Source organism: Megascapheus bottae, chromosome 14 (genome assembly GCF_031878675.1).
Source record: "Megascapheus bottae isolate mThoBot1 chromosome 14, mThoBot2.hap1, whole genome shotgun sequence".
NCBI lineage: Eukaryota > Metazoa > Chordata > Mammalia > Rodentia > Geomyidae > Megascapheus > Megascapheus bottae.
The window spans coordinates 58578259-58604196 of record NC_143522.1 but is presented as its reverse complement, the minus strand read 5'-3'; the positions used below and the strand labels follow the sequence as shown (position 1 = coordinate 58604196).

Genomic DNA, 25938 nt, shown 5'->3' with positions numbered 1-25938 from the left:
TCAGAAGGGCATTTCATCAAGAACAAGCTTAGTTGAATTTGTTACCTTTTGGGAAATTACATACTATCATAAATGAAGAAGACCTCTTCATTAACAATCAAGCAGAGAAAATGCCAACACATGGAAACCTTACCAAACTTCTATCCACAGACTAAATTCAAATCTCTCATCTAACAGTGAATGACACAATAGAGATGGAACTATACTTTACAACTCTAGAATTGCTTCTTGCAATATCTTGGATCAGAACCAGAGGTCAAGATCAAGCAAACCAAAAACAAAATAAAATAATAAAATGAAATCTACTACTACTACTACCACAAAAAAAACCCATACCTAATAGTTTGCCTAGGTATGCTGCTATGTGTTTAAGTAGTTAAGAAGAGACTTTGAAGGAAGAGGCAAAGGAGAGAGAGAAAGACACACACACACACACACACACACACATACAGAGACAGAGACAAAGAAAGAGAGAGACAGAGAGACAGAGAGAGACAGAGAGAGACAGAGAGAATGATCCTCCTATGTAGCAGGATTGGCTACACAGCTGGCAAAATAAATAATGTAACTGGCGAAATAAAACTATAAACTTGCAAAAAAAAGATATAGTCTCTTCTCTAGAATTTAAGAATTTAATAGCAACAACAGCAGTTTATTGCTGTAGAGCATTGCAGCTGAAACAGGGTCTTTGGGTAAGCTGGATGGGGTAATGTGGCTACAGAAGAATGAAGCCTATTCTGTAGGAAGGACAGGATAAGAATGCAAGTCCAGATGTGGGAGAAGTACAACCAAAACAACACCATGCCGATTAACTTTAGAGCAGACTGCGCCCAACTCTGACAGTAGTGCTACTAAGTAAAGTCAAGGTCCCGGAATGTGGCCTAGTGGTAGAGTGCTTACATAGTGTACATGAAGCCCTGGGTTCGGTTCCTTAGTACCACATACACAGAAAAATCCAGAAGTGGCCTTGCAGCTCAAGTGGTAGAGTGTTAGCTTTGAGAAAGCTCAGAAACAGTGTCCAGGCCATGAGTTCAAGCCCCCGGACTGGAAAAATAAATAAGTAAATAAATAAGTCAACAGTTTCGAATGTTCCAAGTAGTGAATAAGGTAAAGAACGGTGTTGCACGGGACTTTCCCTTTCTTGTGGCTTGTATTTAAGGAGAGAACTACTTTTTCTTCAAGAACAAGACGGAACCAAATCAAACCCCAAACTAAAGCAATAAAGCACCTCCTACCCACCCGAGCCATGTCTCATGCCTGTAATTCTCTCTTCTCTGCAGGCTGAGATCTGAGGATGGGAATTTGGAACCTGAAGCCAGCCTTGGGCAGAAAAGTCTGTGAGACAAATTTACCACCTTGTGATGAGGAAAAAAAAAGCTGGAAATGGCTTTTGGTTGAATCAGCTTTAGAAAAATACGGATAAAGGACTGATTTGCTGAATGGCACCGCCTTGTACAACTACTTAAAGAAAATAAAAATACAATTAAAAGAAAAGCTAAGGGACAGCAGGCATATCCTGAGTTCAAGTCACAGGACTGACACCTCCCTCCCAAGCCCATGGACTTCATGTCGTCATCGTGTTTGGTGCCTGGGGAGCGGGGTACAGAACTTGAGCTGGGCCCTACAGACAGATGTCTAGACAGGCCAAGGGCTCCAAAGCTCCTTTGGGTCTCCACAGCCCTGCCTGTAAGTGTGTCCACTATGCTCCTCCTCCTTTGTAAGAGCCACGGGAACCCGGGGGTGGGGGGGGGTCAGCCTTCTTGGGGGGGTGGGTGTTAAAAGTCGCCTCACTTGCACTTTGCTCTAGCTGGTGCTTAGTCGTGGAAGTGGTTCGATGCCCCGCAGGGACAGGAGAGCTGCAGTCCTATGGTCCTTTAGGAGAGGTGTATCCCCTCTGAAGTCAGCAGCCAGGCCTGCTGAGCCTGGAATCTCCGCGGGAAGGCAGCTCAGGGCGCGGGGACCGCGGCGGATGGGGCGGCGGCCAGGAACCCCCTGGTCTCTGCATGCTTCCCGAGTGGAAACTCCTCAGCTTTGGCCCCTAGAAGCCCTTGCCCCGCCCACAGCCAACCTCCCGGGCGACGCCCAAGCCCCGCCCTCCCCTCTTACCACGCCCACATTCGCCGACTCGCCCCGCCCCCAGCGCACAAGCCCCGCCCCGCCCCGCCCTCCAGGGCAGCGCTGACCTGTCGCCCAGTCCCCGCGCGAGCGCCTAGGCGGCTGCTCCTCAGCTGTGGCGGCGCCTCCCCCGCGAGGCGGCCGCGCTCCGGGTGGCGCCGTGCTCCCGCCTCGGCCATTTTCCCTCTTCTCTGTCCCCCCACCCCCTCTCCCTCATCTCCCCACCGGAGCCGGAGCCCGTGGTCCTCCTCCTCCCTCTCTCCCCCCCTTGGCGCGCGGTGGCCGGGGTGGGGGACTTTCCCGGAAAGTTTTTATTTTCCGTCCGGGCTCCTTGGAGAAAAGAAGCTCCCGGCTCGGCCGCTGCAAAACTTTTGTGGCTGTGGCGCGCGCGGGCCGCCGCCGTCCGCGGGCCGCCGAGCGATGAGCGCCCCTCCGCTGCTGCGGCCGCCCAGCCCGCTGCTGCCCGCGGCCGCGGCCGCCGCCGCCGCCGCCGCCGCCACCGCCGCGCTGGGGCCGGGGGCCGGGCCGGGGCCCGCGCCGCTGCCGGTGGCTGGCGTCGCGGCTCCCGCCGGGGGCGTCTCCTTCCATCTGCAGATCGGCCTGAGCCGCGAGCCGGTGCTGCTGCTGCAGGACTCGTCCGGAGACTACAGCCTGGCGCACGTCCGCGAGATGGCTTGCTCCATCGTGGACCAGAAGGTAAGGCGCCCGCCCGCGCCCCGACGCCCCCTGCTCCCGCTGCGCGCCAACTTTCCGGCTCTCCCCACCCTCTCCGCCCTCACTCCCGCCCCGCCCCCCCACAAACCCCGGGGAGGGGGCGGTCTGCGCCGCGCGGGCCTCACCGGCTCGCACCCGGGCCCGGGCTGGCTCCGGGTCGGCCACCCGGGTCACCCGCCAGGCCGGGGCTCCCTCACCTCGAGACTCGACCGTCTCTCATCTCCCACGTGCATCCTCCTCCTCCTCCCCCCACCGCCCCAATCCATCCCGGTGCAGGCATCAAGCTCCCTGTCCTGGAGGCTTCCCGCCTCTCCCAGCCTGGATCCTGGACCGGAGCACTCAGGGTCTGGGGGTCATCTTTCCTCTATCCAGCAGACACCCCCTGCCTCTCTCACCCCCGGCTTCCTCCCCTCCCCGTATGTTTCGCACCCCTCGGTTTCCTTTCCTAGTTCTCCTGGATGTGGAGAAGTTTCCCCAGGAGATCTGGAGACCAGGGATTTCTCATCTGTCAGCGAAGTTTTCTTTTTTCTTTCTTTTTCTTTTAAAGAAAGGGTGAGTGACCAGTTCAGCTGTGAAAATAACTGACCAAAGTACCCCCCCCAAGCCCTCGCCCCCACTATCCCACCTCCGTGGGAACACGGGAACAGATTGAACAACTGATAAAAGCGGAAAAGTTGCAGTGTTTCTGCTTTTTATTAGACCCCCCCCCCCTTGGCCACCTTCCCCCCTCCCGCCCTGATAGGCAGGACTAGGTGCTGCGAGGTCCAGGGGTTCCCAAGCTGCCTGGGCTCACTGTAAGTTTGGGACTGTGAGAGTGGACAGCTGCGGCTCCACCAGAGGCAGGGATGGCTCACATTTCCCAGGCCACGCCAGGAGATGACCCTCTCCCCCTCCCACCTCCCCCCATGTTTCAGGTTATCACTGTTGCCACCCAGGGAGAGGTTGCAGGGAAAGGGGTGATAAGTATCAGGGAGAGGGGGCCCTGGCGCCAGTCCTAGTGTAAACAGTCACAGCCCAGGGAAGTGCTGTATTTCAGCTCTGGGGTCTTAGCCCTAAGGGACAGTCTGGGTCCCTGGAATCACCTTTTAATGGTTGTTTGAATAATTACGAATTGCTTTCTAAAACTGAGCAACTGAGTTCCCCACCCCCTCCCCCCCACCTCCAGGACTATTAGGAAAAACAAAAAACAAAAACCCTGAGGTTAAACCTTTCACTAGTATGGGAGGTTGTGAGAATTCTGGAGGTTGGACCAGGTAACTGTGAGGACCGGGCATTTTGTGTTTATTGAAGGCAGGGATATTTTATATTACATATATCGCACACGTGTGCGCAGCTTCCTTGGAAGTGACTTGTTTTGTCTAAGGATGGCAGAAGTCATATCCTGTTACTCCTTAGTGCCATGGAATGCACTGTAAAGAAGAGTGAACAAGGAATTCCTCCCTACATTAAAGGAAATGATAGCTACCTACGTAAACCATCTCTGGTAGGATGCAGACCAGTGAATTCCAAATCAATAGTGCATTAGCATGTTCACAATCCATAATACAGTTTCTCAGAAAGCTTATGTAGCTGTATACAACTTTAACTTGTCCACATTCTAAAGGAAATGACATTGTGTCTGAAGATATTCAAGTTGGGCTCAGTTTATATGGACAGAGTGCCTTGATATTTCTCTCTCTCTCTCTCTCTCTCTCTCTCTCTCTCTCTCTCTCTCTCTCTCTCTCTCTCTCACACACACACACACACACACACACGAGTGGTTTTGCGTGGGGAGGAACATGCCAGATACAAGAGGTTTTCTGTTGAGTCTTTAGATGGAAAGTGGGTGGGCTCCAGTTGCTCCACAGCCACTGAGGGAGTTGTCACAAGAAGAGTGCTGGGAGGGCAGTGACTTGGGCAGTGGGGAGAAGCAGGGTTGAAGGAAAAAAGTAGGACAGCCAAGGAGAGTGCAGTTATGAAAGAGCCTTGGGATTACATGAACTCCCATTAGTAGAAGCTTCAACAGGGTTCTCAAAGGGATGTTCTTGCAGTGGAGGCTGTTTCGGAATGGAAGGGATGCCACAGTAGAAAAAAGACTGGAGATCAGGCCTGATCTGGTTACAACCTGAGTCTGGACCTGGGAGAGACTGGAGGAAATTACTTGAAAGGGAAAATCACCAGCCACAGTGACTGGGTTATTATAAGTGGAACCATTTCCTTTTGTATTTATTCTAATAGTAATTCTGTCTCTGAGAGAAAACTTGGAGAAGTTTGCTTGGGACAGCCAATGTACAGTTACCATTTTGGTATTTTTAAAGCAAGAACTAAGAAATGTGAATTGGGGAGGTATTTATATATAGAATACTGTATGTCTATATAAAGACATAGAGTTTGGATTTAGACAGGGTTGGGTTTTCTTTGAGTTTATCACTCACTCAATCATCTATTTTGGAGTTGATGAAGATGATTGAACTCATTTAAGGAGGCAGGACTCCTTCCTGACTAGGAATATTAGAGTAGCCAGAGTAGCAGTGTGAAGTTAAGAGGATTGTGAGAAGGTTTTGACCTTTGTTTCAGATTTTGTCAAGAACTTAAGACATCTTCCATAAGAAAGGATCACAAAGGAATTGGGGAAGAGGAGAGAGGAGGGAAATAGATTTATGATTGAGGAATCAGTTGAGTGTTCAAAATCATTTTCAATTTACTGTGTAATCTGGAAATATGTGGAGTTATGGCCGAAGGTGTTCTTGATTTTCCAAGTCTTCAGTGTTTATTGTTTTAAAGCACAATAAGAGGTTTGTTTGCATCCATTTTGTTCATGACCTTCCTAAATACTAATACTGATCACTGTATCCTAAAGTTGTGGTAAGTGTTAGCTGAAAGTTTGCAGCTGATTTCTTGGGCCATTTTCTGTGGGAAGAGTAATTGGGGTGTACTAGTTCAATAAGAGAGATGCTATGCTGTTCACAAGAAATTTTTAAATAATAATAAAAACAATTATATGTGATTTTGTGTATAGCATTTAAGAATGTAGGTTTAGAAAGTAGCTGGTATAGGATTGCACTTGAAAAAAAATCCATGGTAATTTAGAAAAATGCTTTTAAGATAATACACCCTAATTAGTCACTGAATTAAGAATCACGTTTCTTGTAACAATGTATGCTTATATATGGTGTTACTAATTTTTTTCTTTTTTCTGGGAGTATTGATGCAAGCTTTACTTACACTATTCTCAGTTCTTCACAAGTATGTAACACTGAAAGCTGGTTGTCTAGGGAGACATGAATTCTGTTTGTCAATGACTATGGTTCTTGTTTTCAACAGAAAAAAATTGTAACAAATGACAGCTATCAAAAGAAATAGGGATCTTAAAGATTTAGAAGGAATTGCTTTGACGCAGGGAAAGATAATCTAAAAGATGAATTAGTTTGGTTTTGACATATATTATCTACTTCTCTACATGCTTACACACAGGCACACACACATGCAAAGGGAGGTGGATACACTTAAATAAAGCAAGCAGTTATTAGGGGTGTGATACAATAATACACTTGTTAATTTTTCTGTTATATTAAGAGGCAACAATATTTTACTCTTGAATTTACTTAAATTATATTTACTTAAATTATAATTTCATTTTGTCCAGTCATATTTTTGCCCAAAGAAATTGAAGAGTGAGATTTTAAGTACAAGATATGTTTCTAAAAGAGCAATCGAGTGCCTTGATGTAAGATTAGCATTTCTTTAGTTGTAATTGTTTTACTTCATTAATTGTACATTGCTTTCCTAACAGTTGCTCTGTTATTTCCACCATTCTTGTTAATTTTAGCTATTCTCCCATTTCACAGTTAAAGATAAGTGCAATTAGCTGGTGGACTAACCCACTGTCCATGCAACAGTAATATCCTTTTAGCAATGATAAGCTTTGGTCATACCAATTTTATTCTGATTTTATATTGGGCATATTTTATATCAACTGGTGTCTGAATTAATGATCCAGTATAGAATTTGTCATTTCACTAAGACATCCTTAAGAAACATAGTATTAGTGCTTTATAGTCAAAATTGTATGTTTAACAACATAGTGAGATTATATTTTGGAGTTGTATAGTAAAAAATGTATGCACAAAAGTGTACAATAAAGGTTAAACATCATTTAACTGAAATTTAACTGAATTTAACTAGAAGTGTTTTTTAAATTTAATTTTATTTAATTTAATTGTAAAGTTGATGTGCGGAAGGGTTATAGTTACAAAAGTAATGAGTACATTTCTTGTTCAACATTGTTATGCCCTCCCTCTGTTTTCTCCCACTCTCCTACCCCACTGATTCCCCTCCCCACCCCCAAGTTGTAAAGGCCATTTCCAACCTAGTGTCTTTTGAATATTATGGTTACATTGGTTCACCTTTCATCCTGTTTCACCATTCCTCTTCCCTTCCCCATAAACAAGACACAGGGTACCAGAATCAAAAACAGTGACTACAGGGGTAAGCCAAAGGAAAAAGAAAATGAAGACTAACAGGAAAAAGAAAATAAAGAACTCCATACATTACATTGAAAAAAAAAAACCACAACAGTAGGGAGTTTGGCCTAGTGGTAGAGTGCTTGCCTAACATGCATGAAGATCTGGGTTTGATTCCTTGGTATCACATACAGACCCGGAAGTGGTGCTGTGGTTCAAGTGATAGAGCACTAGCCTTGAGGAAAGTCCAACGACAGTGCTTAGGCCCTGAGTTCAATCCCCAGGAGAACAACAACAAAAAGCAAGCAGCAAAAACCCCAACAAGAAAAACCCTCTTATTTCCATATTTTCGAGTTCATTTCTATTATCTTAATTTTATAGGCACTTAGAAAATCCAGAACGAGCCCAGAATGTTGGCTCTCTCCACTCGCCTTTGATGTTGTATTGGAATTCCTAACCAGAGCAATAGACAGACACAAAAGGGAAGGAAGTTAGGGAAAGAAAAAGTAAGACTCTCTCTCTTTACATATGACATGATCCTGTATTTAAAGAATCCCATAGATTCCTCTCCCAAGTTACTTCAGCTAATCCAAAACTTTGGCAGAGCAGCAGGTATAAAATTAATCCACAAAAATCAGTAGATTTTCTGATGCCAACAATACAGAGAGGGAGACTTGAAAGCAGAAAAGCAACTTCTTTTATTGTAACTAGAAAAACAAAAAACAAAACCAGGAAAAACTCCAGGAATTAACCAAAGAGGTGAAGGACCACTCTGATGAAAACTTTAAAAACCTCCAAAAAGAAAGTAAAGCAGATTTAAGGTAGTGAAAAAAAAAAAAAACCTTCCATACTCCTAGATTTGGGAGAACTGACATCTTGAAAATGCAATACTGCCCAAAGCTGTCTACAAATTCAATACAATACCTATCAATAGCCCAACAACATTCTTTAATAAACTAGAAGTGTTTTGAACTTAGGATTCTTTTGGATTTTGGAATATATGCTTATGCATAATGAAATAGCTTGGGGAGTAGACCCAAATGGAAACTAATTTATGTTTTAAATATATGAAATATATATATCATATATATCTTATACGTCTAGCCTAGAAGTAAATATCCATGAAACCTTTTTGCTGATGGTACTCGGTGTTTGAACTCAGCCTTGTGCTTGCTACATAAGTACTTCTCCACTTGAACCACACTCAGCCCTTTTTTGCTTCAGTTATTTTTCAGGTAGGCTCACGAGTTTTTGCTTGTAGTGGCTTGGACTGTGATTTTCTCATCTTCTAGTTAGGCTTTTGACATAGCTGTGATTACTGGTGTGAACCATTATGCTTAGCTTTTTGTTGTTGTTGTTGAGAGTTGTACTGACTTTTCACTTGGCTTCTTTGTACCATGATCTTCCGCCACTGTGTCTCATTCAATTTATACAATACTTTTAGTGTACTTCTATCTTGACTTCAACTCATTGTAAGCCCATGCATGCAATTTTCCACTGGTGGGGTATCATATTGGGGCTGAAAAGATTTCAGATGATAGAAGTTTGGGCCCCAAAAGATTTCAGATGATAGAGCTCTACCTATGTGTGAAATATATGTAATGCACACTTTATACATATACATGGTATATGATCTGAGAGCCTTAAATGTTTTTTGAATACATTTTTAGAAGCTTGCATAATTCACATGTAGTCTTCAGATACTGATGTGTTGTTTTAAATTTTATATTGTAGGCTGCAGAAAATGAGGCTTCATTATATATAATTACAATGCAGAAGAGCATCTCTGCTTTCTGTCTTTCCATTAATACAGAGACATAAGATTTTTAAAAAAATGATATAAAGTATGTAATAGTTTTCACAAAGATTCCTCTTGGGACTCGTAAGTTAAAAGCCTGAAGCCTTAAGCATTTGGGTAGGAAAGAGCTGGACAATGAACTGTTTTAACAAATACATAAATTATAGTGGGCTATTACATTCAAGGCTGAGATAAAAATGAAATAATGAAACTACAGTGTGTGAAAAAGTGGTGGTGTGGATATTAGGAAATTAAGACTAAAGTTTCAAGACTTACCCTTGGAAACTGTACTTAAACATGTGCTGATCAATTTTATCTGTGTTTATCCTAAGAGGTTTTATGTGTTTTTGCTGGTACAGGGGGCTTGAATTCAGGGCCTGGACTCTGTCCTAACATTTTTGCTTGAGTCTGGCTCTCAAGTGAAAGTTCCACACTTCTAGCTTTTGGTTGTTAATTGGAGATAGGAGTTTCGGGAGTTTCACTTTCCTGCCTTAGTTGTTTTTCAGATCAGACTCAGCCTCCAAAATAGCTGGGAGTATATGTAAGAACTACTAGCACCAGGCTCTGTTATGAGTAGTTGTGCGTTGTTGAACAGCTTCTCAACTCTCAGCTTCTCTGCGTTCCCTGGGGACTAGTCTGTTTACACTATACTATCAAATGAAAACATTTGCTGAGAAGAATATAGTTAATATTCCAAGACAAAACTAGATTAGAAGCAGATAAAATCCCACCGAAATTCATACATTAGGCTACTTTCTTTTTGTTTTTATATTTTGATTTGTTTCTGTGTGTTGGAAAAATCTTTGTGGACCTATGACTTTTGACAGATAGCTTGATTCATGTAAAGGATCTAAGCCCAAGCACAGGTGAAAATAAAGGTTGTTATTTTTGCATGTTTGATTTTAGTGCTGTTGAGATTTGAAGTCGGGAATTAGCACTTTCTACGAAGGTGCCCTACCACTGAGTTTTATCATCACTGATTATTTTGAGATATAGGGTCTTTTCCTATCCAGGTATGGAGCATGGTTGCCTATTTTAAACTTCTTGAGTCTTAGTTGAAATGACAGGCACCTCTAACTTCTTTCTCTTGAGCTGTAGTCTTTGTAACTATTCTGCCTATGTTGGCTTGGAATTGATAATCTGAATATCCACCTCCAGCTGTGTATCAACACACGGTCTCCTGTGTATGCCTGAGCGAACCAAGATCCAGTCTCAGCACCTGAATTAGCTAGGATTAGAGGTGTGACCCACTGGCACCTGGTATGGAATGTTTGTAAAGGCAGAACTTATAATTTCCTCAGCGTTCCTCTAGAGAACTTTTGAAAATGAAACTTAAATCTCTTCAATATTTAATGTTGGAAGAAAGTGCATCTCGGAAAAGACTAACAAAGAAAATAATACTTTACTTTTTTATTTTCCCACATAAAACCACATTTTGTTTTGTTTTCATCTATAAGAATAGGTGGAAATTTATTCAGGTGCTTATAATCCTATCTACTCAGGAAGCTGAGATCTGAGAATCACAATTCAAAGCCAGCTTGGACAGGCAGATCAAAAAGACTTAGAGCATGAGCAGTAAGCAAACAAGCGAAATTTGGGCAAGAGACTTTGAGATGAGGTTCCAGTACCGGCAAAACAAAACAAAACAAAAAACCCCCAAAACAAAAACAAAAAAGAAAACCCTCAAAAAACCCCCATCAAAGTAAGTGAAAATTTCCCCAGGAATTCTGATACTGTCAAGCAGATATTTTTGTCCCATTAAAAGTTAGTAATGATAGAAGTTATTTGGCAGTGGAAAAATCCACATTGCACTGCTTCTTACTCTTCTGGTCTTGTCTAGAAAAGAGAAAACAAAGTATGCTTAGCTTTAAATTATATATGGGGGATCATATGATTTAGATAGTTATAAAGGTAAGAATTTACATAAAAACACCACATATTCCGGGGTAGTTAGTTATACCTGTCCAAATGTATAATTCCTTAGGAGTAGTTTCTTCCAAAGTTATTTGGCTGCAGTTACACAGTTGATAAAGTGGCTCACCAATGTTGGCAGATAAAATTTAGATTTTTCAAATGTGCAGCCATGGGCAACTTTTGTTCAACTTATTTTGGTGGAAAGAAATCACCCTTCACTGGTTCATTGGTGTCTGTTTGGACAAACACACTGATTGATGAGAAATGTGTCCAATTTTCTGTTTATATTTCAGTGTAATTTCAAGAATTTCCCAATATTTCTCTGCTTAGTTGTCAGCAGCTACTTTTTTTACATACATATCGTAAAATGACTGAACATGTGAGTGTGACAAGGCAAATATTAGTGAAAAGCAAGGCTGTGCGTAATAAATTATTGACAAAGTAAAGCCTTGTACATGAGTTCATTATCTTGTTAGCCAGAAACATACTTTATTTGGTGGAATCTTGTCTGCTTTATTTTGAAACACACACATTTCTCAGTGGTTCAGATGGTTGGAGAGATTTTGATCAGTATGAGAAGTGTTAAATTTTGCTTGAAAATAGGAACTTGCTTCAGTATACAAAGTAACTATAAAGTTCAGTCTGCTTATTGTTCAGTCTGATTATTCGTTTATGGAGAGAAGGTAAAGAGATTGCTTATTTGTAATGATGTACACACTTTACTATCAAACATTTTGTTTCTTAGTTTGTGTGATACTATATATCAATGCTACTTAGGAATTGGCATACTATACACTCTTTATTTTTTGTTTATTTATTTATGGTACTGAGATTTGAACTCAGAGCCTTGGGTTTACTAGGTTGGTGCTCTACCACTGATATCCCCAGTCCTGCTTTTTGCAGGGGTTACCTTGGACCTTGATCCTCTATTACTTAGCCTCTTGTGTAGTTAGGATTATAGGCATGAGCTGCTCCTGGATAGATGATTTTAAAGAATATACTGATGTTTCCTATAGTGTACTGTTAGTACAGTCAGATGGGATGGAAAAGACTAAAAGACCAGTTACTTGAAAAGGGCAGAAACACTGTGACTAAATTAAGGGTCTCCATTCCTTCTTTAGCCAAGTGTTTCAGCCTCTGTGGACAGCCTGTTAGGACCTAGTACTAGTGCCCTTTGAAAAGACAGTACCTTTTAACTCAAATTGTGTAGTACTTGTTGTTGTTTTTGTAGGAATCCACCAAATGTAGTGATTTTGTACTGTTTTATAAATAAGTATTGGAGGTTTTTACATCTCTGACAGTTAGAAATGCCTTTCCTACATTGAGTTTCATTTATAACACAACTGCAGTAGGTAATTTTATACTATTCATCTTATTTCCCAGTTTTCAAAGTTATAATTGAGAAATAAAACTATGTATATTACAGTGTGATGGTCTAATCTGTGTATATATTATGAAAGGACTTAGTTAAGCCAATTGTCTATGACCTCCCATACTTACCATGTTTTGTAGGATAAACATTTAAGATCTAGTCTCTTAGTAATTTGGGGCTATTTAATATGTGATTTTTATCTGTAGTTTTGTTGTATAATAGATCTTCATAATTTTCTCATCCTGACTATAAGAAACTTTCTTACCTTGGATCAGTCTTTATCCAATACCCAAACTGCCTACCTAACCCTATAGGTGTGACTCTGTTTCTGTGAATTCATTGTATAGATTTACATGTAAGTACGATCATATCTTATTTTGCCTCTGTGTCAGGTTTAGTTTACTTAGCATAATGGCCTCCAGGACATTCATATTGTTTCAGATAAGAGAATTTCTGGGCCAGGAGTGTTGCCTACTGTTAAGGTACTTGCCTAGTATACATGAAGCACTGGTTCAATTCCTCAGTACCACATACACAGAAAAAGCTGAAGTGGTGCTGTGGCTCAAGTGGTAGAGCACTAGCCTTGAGAAAGCTCAAGGACAGTGTCTTGGCCCCAAGTTCCAGGATGAGAGAGAGAGAAAAAGAGAGAGAGGGAGGGAAGGAGGGAGGGAGGGAGGGAGGGAGAGAGAGAGAGAGAGAGAGAGAGAGAGAGAGAGAGAGAGAGAGAGAGAGAGAGAGAGAGATCGATCCTGGTTTTACAGCTGAATAATATATGTATGCTACTGTGTCTGTGGTGTGTGTGTGTGTGTGTGTGTGTGTGTGTGTGTGTGTGTGTGTGTGTATACCACTGTATCTGCACTTCCTGTATGCATTTAGTTGTTGATTGTATATGTTAGTTATTGTGACTGGTACTGCAGTAACACAGGAGCACAGATAGCTCTGACATATTGATTGCATTTCTTTTGCATGTGCCCCAGAAGTGGCTGGATTGTATACTAATTGTATTTTTACTTTTTGTAGAAACTTTAATACTGTTTTAACTTTTGTACCCACCAACAGTGTGTAAGTGCTTTTCCCACATTCTCACCAATATGTTTTATGCTTTGTTTTTAATAATAGCTGTTCTAACAGCTATGAGGGGATATATCTGTGATGCTTTCATTTTCATTTCCCTGATGATTAGTGATGTTGAATGTTTTTCATACACTTATTTGCCCTTATTCATGGAGATCTGGTCTCTTCTAAAGGGCTACTAGCACTTAACAGAAGCATATCAAACATATATTCAAGGTCTTTAATGTCATTGGGGGCTCAGTTAATATATTATTTTATTTGTGGATTATGGGGCTTGAACTCTGGGCCTGAGCCTGGGCGCTGTCCCTGAGCTCTTCAGCTCAAGGCTACCACCCTATCCCTAATAATTAATTGGAGATAAGAGTCTCACGTTCTTAAGTGCCTGGGATGGCTTTGAATTGCAATCCTCACATCTCAACCTCCTGGGTAGCTAGGATTCCAGGTGTGAATGACCATGCCCAGCTTATATTATTTTTTTAAAAGGGATTTAAAAAATAACAACTACAGGTGTGTAAATTTACTGAAATCACATGCTTGAATTTATGATGCATTTTTTTTGTCTGCCAGTGTCAGGCTTCTCTTGTGTTTTATTTCTTTTTTTTCACATATTTTTTATTGTAATTAATAGAAGGGTTACATGATATTTACCAGACAGAAGGTGCATTAATTCACATACATTGATACCCTTCCACCTGTCTTGGTCTCCATTTCCCTCCCCCCCACCAGTGCTTTATTTCTTTTAACAGAGTATTAGTTGATTTGGCAATTAATGTGTTATGCTTTGATAACTGAAGCTTTTTTTCCGGTAAATAAGATTTAATCACAGAAATAATAGATGGTTAAGAAAGTTTTAAAAGGCAGTATAAGATCTGAATCTGGTTCCTTTATAATAAAAAATATAATAAAAGAGATTGTGATTGTAATCAAAATTGATTTGATATGTTAACAATTAAAATGTACTTGTACCTTAAATAAAACTGTAAAACATTTTCAAATGTGAAATCCATGTACCATGTGATGTTGATTATATGTATTTAAGTAATTTAACGTAACTTTAAGATTTATTTTTCCTTCAAATAAGTTTAGTTACATTTGTGTTGGTATAAATTTTAAACTTTTTAAGTCAAAGTGTATTCCTATTAATGATTACTAAAAATTAATTCATTAGGTTAGAATGTTAAATAAAGATGTGCAAGCTCTTAGTAATGTACATGTAGAAGAATCAGAATCTTTTCCTAGATCATCTGAACTGGTCATGTTAATGATACAGTAACTTCCAGGTGTTAGGGTTTGTCTCCGTTCTGAATGAGTGAATGAGTGACTGGAACCAGAGAAATTATTCCACATTCCTGCATTGGCTACTTAAGGAGGTCCCAGAGAATTTAATGAAGTTCACACTATAACTTCTCCCCCTATGCCCTACATTTCTCTGAATCAAATATGAATATTTTCCTGCTTTCTTTTAACTTCTGATTATTGAGAAGTCTGTTTCTTCCATGTGGCCAGGGAGGAGTGATGAATTCTTTCCAGAACTCTAGGGGAAGGAGCTCTAAAAGGGCCACCATAAGAGGCACAGAAACTTGAAGAGATTTGGACACACCTAAGTTTCATTTCTCTGCCACAGAAAATAAATGATTAGAGGGTAGGGCTGAAAGCTATCCCTCAGATGATAAGTTTTTTTTAATCCATTTAAGTTATCTGCATAGTGTGTGTGGTACAAAGCTGGTAGTTTTGGTACTTGGCGTCTTTGAATGGTTTGGTTTCTTACCCTGATACAGGAAGCTGCACTGAAGAGTATATAGGCACATAGAGTTGCTGTTAATTGAAAATTGTGTGGTCCACTTAGACCCCTCTGAATGCTTTAACACTAGAGGTCAGGACCACTTATCCATGAGCAGTGAGTGGTGTGAGGCAAACCATTGTCAAAGGCAGGCTAAAGGCTGGAGAATATGTCGGTGAATCTTTCGTGGTGAATGAATCAGTGGGGGGAACAAACCAGAGCAGCCAAAGCCTGCCTTGGGCTTTTGAGCTTAGTGGAACAGGAGGGCAGAGAAAGATGCAGATAGCAAATCTCTGACCTTTCTGTGGATTAAGTCAGCAGAATTGGCCTCACTTAAGTAATTCATGGACAGTAGCAAGGGAAATCTAGGAGGCCACTTTTAGTAAACAGTGTTCCTTCTGTTAAGAGTCTGCGAGTGTCTCAGGTGAGAACTTTATGGAGAAGCTCTGTGATGACCTGTCTGTTTTTGGGAAGGGCTTGTCCCAGTAGACTTGGGTCATGCTTGACATGGCTCCAAGGCCTTCTTTGAAAAATTCCTCAAATGGTGGAGGACTTTGAGCTGACAATTTCTCTAAGGGCTCAGTGGCTTTCCTGACATTTCCTTGTGTACCAGTCTGGAACTCAGCCACTTTTCATAATTTCTGCATCTCATCTCAGACCTTTGCTGTAGTCATTTATCTCCATTTTCAGGAAGAGGAAATGAGTATTCAGGAGAGGTTAAATCATTTATGCCAAATCATAGAACTGCTCTAATAGCCCCCTCTTCCCATATTATCTGTACTCCCTGGATTGGCCATGGAGGATGCAGAGGGTTTGGAATTGTCTAGTTATGGGGAAAATTGGGAGGGTCATGCTACACATATCATTATATTGCCTGCCATTTACTTGGTAAATACTTCAGCTTTTACAGTGTGGTATTTTTAGGTTAGATTCAATTATTCTCTAGTTCAGTCTTCTGTAATTCACACCTCAGTTGATGACAGCTAAAATGTCCTCACTTTGAAGGCATACAGATACCTTACACAAGGGAAAGAATATCAGGAATGGTCTCTTAGAGGGACAGTATTGCTTTTAGAGAGATTTGATTGCTTGTGTTGGAGACATTTTCATCCCTGAGAATCATATAATTGATAATACATCCATTTTTAATAGTTTTAATAAATAATAAATAGCTGAATTGGTTTGGAGTTTGCTAGCATTATATCCTTTAACAACAACAACAACAACAACCAGCAGCCTGCCCCCCCCTCCAAACTATGGGAATGTTGATTTTTCATCCATCTTTAAATATTCAGATGACACTGTCATTTATCTAAAAAAGTGAATGACCTCATATGATTATGAGAGCATTTCACTACAAACGGACATGGAAGTGTTTCAGAAGCTGTGATTGTGGTAAGACCATGTAATGATCACTGAGGCTCAGAACTAGTGAAGATGATTCAGTTGAATTATCCTGAATAGTATGCTGCTTCTGAGTGGATCCCGCAAGAAGAAAACAGAGTGGTTCTTCACACCAGTTCTTTCAGTGATGATTTTTATTTAAGAAGTTGTATTTGAGGTACCCATTTGCTAAGTTCATTCATTTGCTTACATTGTGTTTGTCCACTATGAATGAACATATCCTAAGCTAAACTTATTCCCACTTGTACTTGGCCAGACACAAGCTGTTTGAAGTTTTTTTGTTTGTTCGTTTACATCTGCAATGCCAAACAGTCTGAATCCCCTGTGTTGGTCTGAGGACAGCTCTTCCTCTCTAGATGTAGAAGAATCGTTCTAGAAGACCTTGCAAAAAATATGTATGTGTTGTAGATAGGCATGATTTGACATGAAGTGTATCTACAATCACAGTCAACTTTGGGTTATTGCGATACCACATAGAGTAAAGTAGTTATTCCCAATGGACTGGAATGATGTGTGATGTAATGTCATTTGTATCTTTTGGATATATTTAAAGTTTCATTTTCTTTTTGGTGAAACTAATGTTTGAACTCAGAGCCCCACATGTGCTAGGCAGGCACTCTACCACTGGAGCCATGTCTCAATCTCTTTTTGATTTAGTTATATATATTTCAGACAAGGTCTCAAGCTTTTCCCTAGGACTATCTCAGACTGCAGTTTTCCCAGCTATGCTTTGCTGGAATTACTGTTGTGTGCCACCATGACCAGCTTGTTTGTATATACCATGGAACCACAGTCATCTTGATTGTTGACTACAAGTAGCTGGGATTTTAGGCCTTGCCTGAATACCTGGCTGTATTTGGAACTTTTGGGTGGCAGTATTGGTATTTCACTTTGGGCTCTTGGCATTTTCTAGGCAGGTGTTGTATTGCTGAGCCATTCCTCTGGACTCCCCCTCCCCCTCCATTTTTTTTCTTTTTTTTTACTGCTTTTTGTTTGTTTGTTTTCTGCCAGTCCTGAGGCTTGAACATGAGCACTGTCCTTGGACTTTCTCAAGGTTAGCCCTCTACTATGTGGGCAACATCACCACTTTTGGCCTTTTCTGTATATGTGGTAGTAAGGAATCAAACCTAGGTCTTTGTGCATGCTAGGCAAGCACTCTACCACTAAGTCACACTCCTGGCCTTCACTGGTTATTTGTGAGATACAGTCTCACTTTCTGTCTAAGTATAGGCACAATCCACTTGTTTTAGGCTTCCCATTGCAGGGATGACCGATGTGCAAACCATGGCTAGCTTCATTCCATTTGTGTCTGTGTGTGTCTGTGTGTGTGTGTGTGTGTGTGTGTGTGTGTGTTACTGTGGGTGACTGTGTTGGTCGTGGGGCTTGAACTCTGGGCCTGGGCACTGTACTCAAGTCTAGTGCTCTACAACTTGAGCCACAGTGCCACTTCCAGTTTTCTGGTGGCTAATTGGGGATTACAGTCTCAAGGACTTTTGTGTAAGGGCTAGCTTTGAACAGTGATCCTCAGATATCAGCCCCCTGAGTAGGTAGGATTACAGGCATGAGCCACTGCACCTAGCTCTTCTTTCCATTTTAATAGGAGTCTTTCTGACTGCTTCTCAGGTTGGCTAGCTTTTATGGTCCTCTCCAGCCCAGCTCCCATGTAATTTAAATATGTGTCACAATGCACAGCTATGGGTTGTGACTGTTTCTCATGAACTTGTCTGAGCAGTCAGGCCTTTAACTGTGATCCTCCTATTTTCAGCTTTCTAGTTGTTAGGATTGTAGGGGTGAGCCACCAGTATGTGGCCTTGTATTTGGGACTTTTGAAATCTATTATATTTACAATTGAAACTCATTTCTTACATAATTAACTGGTAATCTCTTACTAATAAAAAGGAAATAGAGTTGTCAAGTGGTATTACAAATTTGAATTTATTAGATGCTTGCTAGTTGAGGATTTTCTTTTAAGGGTTATATTGAGATAGTCCTTTGTTCACTAGCAATAAACTGGGTATTTATTGTTAATCAATGAATAATAATATGGATCATTCATGCCTAACTTTTCTTTACCAATGTTCAATTGGTGGCTTACACCTGTAATCCAGGTTATGCAGGAGGTCCAAGATAAGTCCAGACAAAAATGTGAGACCTTATCTGAAAAATAAAGCAAAAACAAGGTAAGGGTGTGGCTCAATTGGTAGAATGCCCGCTTAGCAAGCATTTGGCCCAAAGTTAAAATCCCCAGTACTATCATTTACAAATGCCAACAAATAATTGAGCAGCCTCTGAACAGGAAGTCACTGTGCTTTTCTCTTTGGCAGATGTTACTTTCTTCTACTGATTGAAATGAACTGTTTCAACCTAAATCTGTAGTTCTTTGGAATATGCACATATATTCAATAGCTTGCACAGTATTTTGAAGAAAGAAAGGTTAGATCTTCTATGAGCTTTGCTTTTATTTATTGCTTCAGGAAGTACAGAGAACCATAATGAACATGTGAATGGGATCTTGCTTTGAGCTATCAAAGCAAGCTAAATGTGGCTACCATATACCCACATTGTCCATAGCAATTCCAGCTTGTCCTTGTTGTCCTGGAATTCTTTTATATTATATGTTCACCAGGAAAATATGGAGTTTTAGTTTAAGAACACACAAGATAAGATAGAAAATTCTTTCCTAGATCAGACAGACTTTTGACCAAAATATTTTTGTGCATTTAAATATAAAAGTAAAACTTATAGAATTCATTTTATAGAAAGTTATTGTGTTATGTATACTAAATATGTTACATGCAGTAATAATGTAATATATTACTTATATAACAATGTAATAAATGTGTATATATAGTTCTTCGTTTTGAAGAATTTTTTTTTTTTGTGAGCCATGGGCCTTTAACTCTGCCTGGGTGCTGTCCCTGAGCTCTTCAGCTCAAGGCTATCACCCTAGCCCTGGGTCTGGCCATTGTCTCTTAGATCTTAAACTCAAGGCTACCGCCCTACCCTTGAGCCAAGCTCCACTTCCCATTTTCTAGAGGTTAATTGGAGACAAGTCTCAAGGCCTTTTGTGTTCAGGCTGGCTTTGAACCTTGACCCTCAGATCTCAGCCTCCTGAGTTACTAGGATTACAGGTGTAAGCCACAAAGCCCGGCTTTGAAGAACTTCTAAAAATAATTTGAAGAAGTTTTGAAAATAATTTAGGCTAACAACAGCAGCTTCTCACTTTGCTAGAATGTTATCCTCTGAGGAGAAATTTCCATAGAACTTAAAAGTGAAAAGACCAATTGTTATACTAAACTAATTGGTTGCACTTAAAATTGTTTTCCTAAATTAATGGATATAGCTTACAAATTGATGGTAGCACTTAGAGTACTTATCTTTTATCCCCCAACAATGTTTGTAAACCAATATACTATAATAAAAATGCAGATGTTTGTATCAAACAGCAAATGATTTCACTTATTCTTCCTAAGTAAAGGCACATTTCTGTTTAGTAAAATAAGCAAACAAGAAGGCCCACCTTGAAGCATCTGCACTCTTGGCAACTACCTTTTACAAAGGTAAAAGAGAGTCACTTAGAAGCAGAAGGGTACTGCTGTCATAGTGTCCACTGAGTTGTATATTTTCTGCATTGCCGAAAATAGGACATGTTTAGCAAAAAGAGAAACTGCACATGAATGCCCTTGGCTAGTTACAAAACCTGTTACTTTTTGATTTAAAGAATATGTTAGAACTAAGATATAAAAATAGGGAAGTTGCGGACCAGAAGGTTAGCCTGGTGGTAGAGTATTTGCCTAGCATGCATCAAGACCTGGGTTCGATTCCTATGGTACCACATATATTAAAAAAAAAAAAGCCTGAAGTGGTTCTGAGGCTCAAGTGGTAGAGCTCTAGCCTTGAAAAAGTCCAAGAGCAGTGCTCAGGCCCTGAGCTCAAGCCCAGGATTGCCAAAAAAAAAAGGGACTTTGCTTGACCCAGTATAACAATGTATAGGTGATAGCTCATATTCTAAGACACTCACAGATAGAGCGTATCTGAAGCACATGAGTTATATTTCTTACTTTAAACTTGGTCTCTGTTGATGAATATACCACCCATACACAACATTAAGAATGCTAAGTTTTTAGGTCGGGCCATTGATTGCTGTGGCTTTTGAAAAGAAAAGTGTAGGCCAGTGGCCTGAAGCCATTTGAAAAGGATTTTGATTTTATGCAGTGATCTTTGTTTAGAATATTCTCCATATGAAGACATATACACGTTATAGCTCAATTAATTCTTTTTCCATGTTGAAAATTACAATGTGTGGAAAATTGGAGAAATGACTCTTACAGATGCCTATATCCTAATTCTTGGATTCTGTGTTTTTTAGCTTATACAGTGAGGGAGACTTTGCAGATGTGGTCAGGGTTTTGAGATTGGGGAATGGTCTTGTGTTATCCTGGTGGACCCAGTCCCAATTCAGCCAGTCATTAAAATGAACTATATTCCTGTCTAGGTGAGATGGGTGCAGCTGAAAAAGAAGAATTAGAGACTAGTTTCTCTATTGTTGATTTTCTGGGTGGAGGAGATGGGCCCTTAGCCAAGGTATGCTAATATCCTTTTAAGTCTAAAACAGAAGTTAGGGCCACAGTAGGAGATGTGACAATTCACACTAGAGGTTGGAATGATTTGAGTAAGGGGCAGTGAGCCAAAGAACACAGTGAAAGGTAGAGCTGATAAAAGTGAGGTTTCTTCCTTAGAGAGTCCTGAACTAACCACACCTTGACCTCAGCTTAGGCAATCTGATGATCTCTAGACCTGTTAGAGAACAAATTTGTGTCTTCAGAAGCCATTTCATGTGTTGATTTGTTTCAGCAACAATAAGAAATGAATATTCCACGTTCACTGCTGAGAAAGTCAGAAATTTGTATCTTCCCTGAAATGCCACCCAGACTCAGTTAAAATTTTAGGTATATCTTACCAGATTGTAAAATATACAATATGAATTTGAGAAACTGGGATGGGCTGTTAGGGAGCACTGAGAAGAGGCTTCCAGAAAAATACTTCCTAACTACTCATAGTCACTAATTTGACTGCTTTGTTGTGAGTCAGTAAGATTGATCCCACATGTTTATCTAAAAATTATTGCATTTATATTTTAATATTTATATATTGTGTAATAGTTGTATATAAGTATAAATCCATTTGTCTTTGTTTTTCTGTCTCTGTTTTCTGTTTTGTATGTGTGTCTGTGTGTTTTGTTTCCTGAGATGTTTTTATTCTTTTCCCAATTCTTTATATTTTCTTTTCATTGATTTTACCTGACAATCCAGGTTTACAAATCATATGTTTTAAATTTTCTGTCCTGAGGTTTTATCTTTTTATATATAATTTACTTGTTCATCCAGTTTTAAGAGTCTTAGACATTCTTAAATGTCTCAGAGATACTCAAGAGTTGATCTTTTCCAGAACCATAATAAACCCTGCTGGGTGGATATCGTATTTGACTTTCAGGAACTCTGTTGCTTCTTTTTTTTCTTTTTCTTTTTGCAAGTCAATGTCAGACAATGCACATTCTAAAGATATTTATTTGCCCTAAATATTTATTTCATTTTCTTTTTTGAAAAAATTAGCTGTTACCATTGATCTGCTCCTTGGTACTAAGAATACCCATAGACTGACTGTTCCGGTGTTAGTGACATCTTCCCTACCCCCAAATAATAGAACAAGAAACAGGGAAAATCCCAGAAGACACTGGAATGGGTTCTGGAGGGCAGGACCTGTACCATCTATAAATTTGGCCACACTGTTTGGATCAGTGGCATGGCTCTATTTAATCTGATCCATATGCAGGATAGGAATTTTTTGGTGAGATGGTCCATCTTTCACTTACACGTCCAAGGCCTGGAACTGTGGATTAAAGCCTCTAGACATCTCTTAGTAATACTATGAACTAGATTAAGTACATGAGTAGCAAGGAAAGTTTAACCATTTGTTCTTTGGCCATTGAGTTTTTAATCCTAAAAATGGAATCAATTCAACGGTAGGTTCCAGGACAATCTTTGAGGATCAATAAGGGTAGCTCATGATGTTGGCAACACTGCAGAGCTGACCTTGAGAAGTCATTGAAGTAGATGGGCTGAGGCACCGGGTACCCCCTGGATTAGCCTCTCACCAGATGCAGGCTGCTTTGGAGGCCTTACATCATCCTCTGGACAGGTTGGAGAGCTCAGCCAGTTCTTTGAGAAGAATTTCAATTTACTGTCTCGGGTTTTTAAAAGAATAGATCTTTCTGAATTTGAGCTGTTTATATCATTCTTACTTGTTTTCATTTATCTTAGTTCTCACATTTAAGTAATATATGTAAGAGCCAGACTTCTAGCATTTCTTCTAGAAAGAGTTTAATTTGTACACTTACAAACAACACACCTTCTCAACAACAATCCTTAATTATGCTTGCCACCTTGATTGAACATACTTTTTCTCCATATTTTTTAGTGTAATTAACGGAAGGGTTACATTATATTCACATACATTGATACCCTTTCTCATATCTTAGTCCCCATTTCCCTCCCCCCGTCCCCCGCTTATCTTGATTTCCCCCTTCCCCCAATTTCAAATAACCAATTAAGCACATATAAAATGTATCAGATAACAAGGTGAAATATTGTAACAATATGAGATAACCAAAGGATGGCAAAAGAGATGAGCAATAACATAGTACATTAAGGACAACAGTCACTCATTATATGGCTTCTGTTTCCTTATCCTAGAGGTCCTTACATTTAGTGTCATACTATTTGGCCTAATGTCTCTAGATTTTGTTCTATTGTAAATTTCTGCTAGGAGAGCCCAAGGTTTCTACTGATTATGACAAATGAGGGAGACTATTGGGCCTATGTTCCTTTGGGTCTGGCTTACTTCACTTAATATGATTTTTTTCTAAGTCTCTCCATTTCCTTACAAATGGGGCAATGTCATTCTTTCTGACAGCAGCATAGAATTTCATTGTGTATAAATACCACATCTTGTTGATCTACTCATCAACTGAGGGGCATCTGGGTTGGTTCCATATCTTTGCTATGGTAAATAGTGCTACAACGAATATGGTTGTGCTAGTGGATTTAGAATGTCTTTGTTTCTGGACAAGTGGGTAAATACCAAGAAGTGGAATTGCTGGGTCATCGGGGAGCTCTATGTTTAGTCTTTTGAGGACCTGCCATACTGCTTTCCAAAGTGGTTGAACGAGTTTGCACTCCCACCAACAGGGTAGTAGTGATCCCCCCCTGGCCACATCCCCTCCAGCATCTGTTGTTATTAGAGTTCTTGATCCTGGCCATTCTAATTGGAGTGAGGTCTTTGTTGCTTCTTAAAACAGCATCCAGTTCTTGAATGCGGAGTCTCTACTCTCTCAAATGCATCCCCACTTTCTGTTGGGCAAAGCCCTGAATGTTGTAAGCCTGAAGAGAATGTGAGCCTACTGGCAGTTCTAGTGAGAGCTTCTCCCTGCCTTTGGTGCTAAGCTGGGTCCAGAGTTGTATCCCATGCATAAGGAGCCCTCATTCATGAGAAGTACAACTGAAGCAAGCTCTCAGCCTTGTTTCTGGTATCCTGTTTCCTCTTACTAAAAGGATGCATAGCTTCCTTTCTTGACATTTTATAAAGAACTACGAAGCCTTTAAGGATAAGAGTTTGCCCAACTTGAATTTTCCAGGTAAAATCTGTTTTCCCACTAGCAAATGACTATGAAAGTCAACAAATGTATCTTTTATCTAGACAGTTGAAAAGTAGACCTCTTGATAAAGTAAAAAAAGTGATTTTCCTGTTTCTTTTCTCCTTTTTGACAGTAATCTTCACTGCATTGTGGCACAGTCAAGGCTGAAGTTCCTAGAAGAAAACTTAGTCAAATTTTAGAGATTAGGCCACATTACCTAGTTGACAATGTAGTTGACCTTCCCATTTTCTGTATGGGAATGTCTTTACCTTCTCGTGAACTCTGTATCTGACTTTCTGAATGTATATTCTTTTATATTGATGGTGGGGTGAGATATCTCTTCCCTCCATAGAAACTGTGTGTGGATGTGCACCTAGAAATGAGCTTGAGAACTGCCAACACTTCTATGGCATCTAGAGTTTGTTTAATTTTTCTTTTTTCAGAGAAAGGGAATAATGTTTCCTGGAAATTATTGTTTTTGTTTTTTGTCTAACTTAGTTTCCAACCAAAAACCTAAGTCTGGGTACTTTAGGCAAATGATTGTATACCAGGGGCATTCATAATTTAGATGCTATTATTGTACCATTTGTTTTAACCAGAAGCAATAGCATATTGTTTTCAAGTTTGATTAATCTCCCTTTGGCCTTCGAATCCATTAGTAAGAATTAATTGTGAGTTATGCCATTTGAACTTAGCATAGACCCTTGCTTAGTAACATTACCATGAATCACTTCTGATAGGTAAGTTAAAATAAAGGAATAGTTAATAATTACAGCCAATTACATTGATAATAATTATTGCTATTATTATCCTTAATATAGCTAACAGTTATCTGACATTTTTGTACAAGAAAATCTTCAAGGGATATTTAACATGTTCAATTTGGAATAAAACAAAAAAGTAGATATCTATTCTCATGTTGTAAATAAGGAAATTGTACAAAAGTAGAATTGATTTCTTGGCTTATACAATAATGTCAGGATTGGAAATTAAATTCAGGAATCTGATGGCTTATGTGCTTAAAAGTTAGACTACATGTATAGAACTTCTGGATTAATAATGCTGAAAAACCGTGGTCACTCTGCTTTAAGTAGAAAATTGATTCAAATGTTGAAGTATGAATGAATCCATGAGATTTCTTGAGATGAAAAGTTTCAAGTTTATTTACACACTTATCTAAATTCTTCATCCTTAAAATGGTATATTGGAGATAAAACTTTCCTATCCATTTGTCTTGTAGTGATTTTTTAGTGAATTGCAAATTTAAAGTAGCAAGTGCTAATTTCGTTATAAATATTTTCATATTTGTATCATAAATTTGAGAATTTTGTACTTTGAACATTTAATAAATATTAATCAGTGAAGCTTCATAACACTTCAGCGATAGAAATCCCTGTGACTCAGTCTTCTGAGTAAGTTGCCAGCCCTCAGAGAAATTCTCTTCCTCAAGGAAGACATCAACATTGGAAAATTCTTTCGTACTGATGACTTCTTTAGAATTGGATTCACCCTGCTTTTATTTTTAAGGAAATGTTTAAAAACATCTATACTAAGTAAGCAGTAAAGAAAGGCTTGGACAGTTTGTGCCTGTGGGCATAACTGATGTAATCACCCAGATGGGACTCAGGCCAG

At 39.9% G+C, this 25938-nt stretch overlaps 1 protein-coding gene across 3 annotated transcripts in view; it reads left to right on the top strand.

Moving 5' to 3' along the window:
- The first annotated feature begins 2535 nt into the window (after positions 1-2535).
- Prkd1 (protein kinase D1) overlaps positions 2536-25938 on the top strand; it is a 313953-nt gene continuing 290550 nt past the window's right edge. For all 3 annotated transcript variants that reach the window (XM_090345330.1, XM_090345331.1, XM_090345329.1), the window contains exon 1: positions 2536-2811. In XM_090345330.1, the coding sequence (XP_090201456.1) occupies positions 2536-2811 (276 nt within the window). The remainder of the gene's footprint in view (positions 2812-25938) is intronic.